Consider the following 6000-nt stretch of genomic DNA (forward strand, 5'->3'; position numbering starts at 1 on the left):
ATTTATATGTCTGTTTTTTTCTTTTCCTCTTTCATATTTTAGCTGTTTAGTGGTAACACATATCAGGAAAAAAGGGTCATGGACTCAAGAGGAGAGCACAGAAGAAGTTGGAGGGTGGACAGGGAGTGATGGGAGAGGTACTTCTCTATGCTGTGAACACACGTTTCTCTTGTTGCTTGATGAATAAATTGTTTCGCCCAATGGACAGGCAAAATGTAACCAGGCAGGAAGTATATGCAGGGCTACTAGACTAGGAGAATGCTGGTAGGAGAAACATGGAGAGTTGAGAGAGAGAGAGAGAGAGAGAGAGTGAGGGAGAGAGAGAGAGAGAGAGAGAGAGAGAGAGACAGAGACAGAGACAGAGACAGAGACAGAGAGAGACAGAGACAGAGAGAGACAGAGAGAGAGAGAGAGACGCCATGTAGCTGTCAAAGAAGTAACATGATGGAGCATTATAGGTAAGCCACAGCCTTGTGGCAATACATAGTTTAATAGAAATGGGTTAATAATTAAGAGAGAGCTAGCCAATAAGAAACATTAGCTATCAGTCAAATGGTTTGAAAATAATATACACCTCTGTGTGTTTATTTGGGACTGAAGGGTGTCAAGACTAGGCAGAACAGAAACCTCTGCCTACAAGGGAGGATTGGATATGATGCAAATACAGTGTACTCATCAATGAAATTCTCAGAAAATTTAAAAATGTGTGATATACCTAAAGCTGAGTTTAAATGGAATGTTAAAGTTTAAAATATATGCCAGAATTTGTAACTTTTCACCATAACAAGCTAGAAAAAGAACACAGTGAATATAATGTGGGGGAAAAGGAAGTTATAAATCAACTCATAAACATAATGAAATGGAAAAGAGACAGTAGAAAACATTAACAAGTCCAATGGGCATTATTAAAGAGAACAAAGTTGACAAATCCTCAGCGTGACTCAGGCAGCAATAGAAAGAGGCTGGGCAGACAGACAGGCAGAGGACTGATAGCACATGAGCTATCAATGTCAAGAATGAAAAAGAGATGCTGCTGAATTTCAGATATCAGAATAGTTATAATAATAAAAGAATATTGTGAATTACTTTAGGGACATATCTGAAGAAGGTCAGACAGAAAAATATGTGAGGAACAAAATGTGGGTTTTTTTTTAGCAAGGGAAATGAGGATAAATGAACATAAAAGTTCTGAACAGGCAATCACCAAGTTAAAAAAAAAAGTGTTCAATATCCCATGGTCCAGAAATGTAAATTAAAGCCACAGTGAGTTACCACTACACCTGCCAGAGTAGCTAAAACCTAGAAGACTGACGACATAAAAGGTTGACAAGGCTATGGTGCAGTTAGAAGCCTCACAGCACGTCCCCTTTGAAAAGGACTTGCCAGTTTCTTATAAAAACTAAGTGTAACTCTTTGGTGTGATCCTACAACTTCATCCTCAGGTGTTTAGCCAGAAGAAAAGGAAATGGACACAAAACACTTGTCACTAATAGCTTTATTCATAATGGCTCCAAATGGAAACAGCATGGCTGACTATCAGCAAGGAGGATGGGTGAATGAACCTTGGTTGTCCACACAATGGAATACTACTCAGTAATCACAAGGAACCTAATGGATGCACATAGTTTCGTGTTTCCTGTGTCTATCCTCAATATATCAACAGCACAGCTTAGTCTGCCTTCACGTAATTTCTACCCACCACCTCTTCCTTGAAGTCTTTCCTCTGACTTCACTATGGACCACATGCAGACAATCTGATTCACTTCTCGTTGCTGGAGTTTCTTCCCAGCATGATCTCACAACTGCTTTTTAGCCCCAAATAAAGACACAGATGCTATATTAACAATTAAACTGTTGGCTGATGGCTAGGGCTTCTTACTGGCTAACTCTGTCTTAATTATTAACCCATTTCTATAAATCTATGTATTTCCACATGGTCTCGGCTTACGCTGGAGAAGGGTGAGAAGGTGCCTCTCTGCCTACCTTACCCAGAATTCTCCTCATCTTCTAGTCTCACCTATCTTCCTGCCTCTATTGGCCAAATAGTGTTTTATTCATCAGCCAGTAAGAAAAAACATATACAGGAAGGGCATCCCCCATCAACCTCTTGATCCCCACATCATGTATGGGTTGTTGTGGACACCTGTGGAGTGCAGGCTCTAAAGTGACTTCATAGAACATGTGTCCTGCTGGGCCTAGACCCACCGATTACAATGTCTCACAGGACACTTGCTTGGAAACCACCTAGGCTCCAGTGAATGCTTCATGGGTCCCTTCCTCTCTGTCTCTTGTTCTCTGGCCATTTGTGATACACAGAGGTCACCAGGTGATCTCTCTCTTCCTGTTGGCCCTGTGAGGTTCACTGAGGTCCAGATCTGGTAATGTCACACAGCTGTCACAGGCCTGGTGTGCTGCCTCTCCTAGGTCACACCTAACCAAGATGCTGAAACGTAACTCCTTTCCAGGCCGGGGCTGCCCTGGAGATTGTCTGCCCAGCTTCTCCTCAAAGATATTTAGCCAAACTGAAGTTTGCAGAAATTCAAGCATGGAATGGGCATGTCCACCTTGAGGTCCCTCAGCAAGAGAGGGAGTTCCCAGCAGGAGCAGTGGAAGAGGGAGAAGGCTCCTGGAGCACTGCAGCGTAATTGGATCTTGGGGACATTGTCCCAAAGGGGTTAGAAGTTTCCTGACTGTGGCGTTCCATTTCTGAACTTTAATCACTTGAGGGAATGCAGGAGTCCCACATATGGAGTTGGTTTCATATCAACGTCACGGTATAGCGGTACTCATCAGGAGAATGCCTGAAATAGAACGGAGACCAAGTAGAAAGGACAAACTTTGAGTTTTTTCTTCAAATCAGAAGAGACACCTCAGCCTGGGCCCCTTAAGACACTGCTTTTATCTCTGGCCTGGATCCCCTTCCTTAGACTCAGGCACCCCCCACAACAGGTTTCTAATTAAGGTAAGTAAGGATTCTTGTAAAAGCCAACCTCAACCTTTTGTTAACATATTGGCATTCCTAGTGTCTGGCTTGACTTTCTACAGTGACTGAACTTTAGAAGGGAATAAATGAGTCAGTTTTAGTTGCATCACCAAGACTGAGGACCAGACTGGACCCCTTCCTGAGTCTGAAAAATCTGAATGTAGAGACTTACAAGGTGTGTCAGTTTGAGCTCATGAGTTCACCTGACTTAAAAGAGTGACCCATAACCGATATGGTCCCCTCTCAGAAAGACCTTCCACAGACTCGGGCAGTTTGAGGAGGAGATGGACACCATCATGTGAGTGAGAGAAACCCAGAAGTATGCTGGTCTCCTCCATATGGAGCATGTTCTGCTGTTCCAGAGCTCAGCAAACACAGAGCAGGCTATCTGGGATGCAGTGAGCTCTCCCACGCCAGGAGATCACACTGGAACTGAAAGGCTGTGCACCAGGGCTGTTCAGGGAACTAGATTCCTGAGGGGCACAGTCAGCCTTGGAGCAGCAGTCTGGGTGACTCACTGAGTCAAGAGTCTCCAGGACTACTATGTCCACTGACACCTGTGTGGATGTGGATGCCGACCCAGAAGGAAAGAAACCTAGCAGAGTGACATCACACACACACACACACACACACACACACACACACACACACACACACACCTGTCTGAAAGAACTGGGTTCCCAGAAACTCTGAGCCATTATGGATTTCTCTAAGACCATCCCTCAGTTTATCTTCAAGAAATGTCAGATTCAAACTATTGGGGATATATCAGAATTTCTAGAGTATAAAGTCACCTAGGAAAATACTCCCCCTTTGTTATATCTCTTCCTTAAGACCCAATAGCATTCCATATATCCAAGAGAGCTTCTATGAGCTCTGTTCCCGTTAACGGGTCCTGACGAATCCCTGAGTTTCCCTTCTCTACTAGGCAGTGAGTCCACCTAGGCCCAGGCCATGGGTCATTTATTTATTAGCAACTGTTACACCCACAGACTGGTTGATCAACAAGTATTTTTGTGGTTGGATATTCAGACATATTGGGTAAGTTAATGGAGGATGGAAGAGTGGATACTTGAATCAGTAAACTGAAAGCCTGGGGCTGGCTTTACACGGAATCTGAAGTGTGTTTTCTCTGGGAAGGCGCTGGACCAAAGCAGTGACTTTGCACGTGTGGTGGCTCACACCTATAATCTCAGTACTCAGGAGCCTGAGGCAGGAGGATTGCCATGAGTTTGAGGCCAGCCCAGGTTAGCCTCAGAGAGAATGAGACCTACCAAAAGAAGTCAAACAGACAAAAAACACGAAGACAGAAAGGAAGGGAGGGAGGGAAGGAGGGAGGGAGAGAAGGAGAGACAGAGAGACAGAGAGAGAGAGAGAGAGAGAGAGAGAGAGAGAGAGTGTTAAGGAAAGGATTCACAAGTTACTTCTCTAACATCTGGAGCGAGGTAGGGGAGCATGGAACATTTTTAGTCCTTCTCTGAGTGTGATCTCAGGTGAATTGCCATACAGGAAACAACATGAATAAAATGAATGCATTGTGTGTCACTTTATTGATCAAACACATTAAATTACCAGACTTGTACCTTTGTTGTCTTTAACCCCAATTTTGATATTGATTTTTGTTGTTGTTATTGTTGTTTTGCAAAGAAATACTTCTGTGGGCCTTCACCATTGTGTTTTAATCACTCCGTCAAACTGGAGCTGATGTCCTGGCCCTGTGCAAAGCAAAGAATGTTTGGCTTGGACCTCAGTATTTTCTTCAGTTGACAGAGAGCACACAGAATGGGAAGTAGCAACCAGACCTCCCCTGTGAGTGGCTTCATTCTCCTGGGCCTCTCTGCTCACCCCAAGCTGGAGAAAACCTTCTTCGTGCTCATCCTCTCAATGTACCTGGTGATCCTGCTGGGCAACGGGGTCCTCATCCTGGTCACCATCCTCGACACCCACCTGCACACGCCCATGTACTTCTTCTTGGGGAACCTCTCCTTCCTGGACATCTGCTACACCACATCCTCCGTCCCCCTCATTCTCGACAGCTTCCTGACTCCCAGGAAGACCATCTCCTTCTCAAGCTGTGTGGTGCAGATGTTTCTCTCCTTTGCCATGGGGGCCACAGAGTGTGTGCTCCTGAGTATGATGGCGTTTGATCGTTATGTGGCCATCTGCAACCCCCTCAGGTACCCAGTGGTCATGAGCAAGGCTGCCTATGTGCCCATGGCTGCTGGCTCCTGGGCAGGTGGAATTGTTGCCTCTATGGTTCAAACATCCCTTGCAATGAGGCTGCCCTTCTGTGGGGACAATGCCATCAATCACTTCACCTGTGAGATCCTGGCTGTCCTGAAACTGGCCTGTGCTGACATCTCCATCAATGTCATCAGCATGGGGGTGACAAATATAATTTTTCTGGCGGTCCCTGTTCTGTTTATTTCTTTCTCCTACATCTTCATCCTCACCACCATCCTGAGGATCCCCTCTGCTGAGGGGAGGAGGAAGGCCTTCTCCACCTGCTCTGCCCACCTCACTGTGGTGATCGTCTTCTATGGGACCATCCTCTTCATGTACGGGAAGCCCAAGTCCAAGGACCCACTGGGGGCAGACAAGCAGGACCTTGCAGACAAGCTCATCTCCCTCTTCTATGGGGTGGTGACCCCCATGCTGAACCCCATCATCTACAGCCTGAGGAACAAGGATGTGAGGGCTGCTGTGAGGAACCTGGTGGGACTTAAGGAGAGCTTCGCCTGGTGATGTTTGGAGGACAGATGTGCCCATAGTTCTGTGCTTCTTAGCTGTGTTCATCCATCAATCGTATACACCCTAAAGGAGATGTGTGTGAAAAGTGATTATCTGAAAATGGTATTTCACCTGTATTAGAGGACAGGGCACAATTAAAATGATGAAACCTGTGACCTGCTGGGCATGTGCCTTAAAGGATGGAAATGTCGTGCTGCCAAAAAGGGGGTGAAGTGAGAGGTGACGATTATCTCATTCTCCACTGTGCAAATATGAATTCACCTTTC

At 45.4% G+C, this 6000-nt stretch overlaps 1 protein-coding gene across 1 annotated transcript; it reads left to right on the top strand.

Annotated features, from left to right (window-relative positions):
- Positions 1–4765: 4765 nt before the first annotated feature.
- LOC121138908 (olfactory receptor 13C7) lies at positions 4766–5728 on the top strand. The gene has a single exon (XM_040741963.1). It carries the CDS (start codon positions 4766–4768, stop codon positions 5726–5728), a length of 963 nt encoding a protein of 320 aa, XP_040597897.1.
- Positions 5729–6000: the final 272 nt, after the last annotated feature.

Source organism: Mesocricetus auratus, unplaced genomic scaffold, assembly GCF_017639785.1.
Source record: "Mesocricetus auratus isolate SY011 unplaced genomic scaffold, BCM_Maur_2.0 Super-Scaffold_6730, whole genome shotgun sequence".
Taxonomy (NCBI): Eukaryota; Metazoa; Chordata; class Mammalia; order Rodentia; family Cricetidae; genus Mesocricetus; species Mesocricetus auratus.

Excerpts from the sequence above, each read along its gene's own strand:
- LOC121138908 (XM_040741963.1), top strand. The coding sequence starts at position 4,766 with ATGGGAAGTAGCAACCAGACCTCCCCTGTGAGTGGCTTCATTCTCCTG.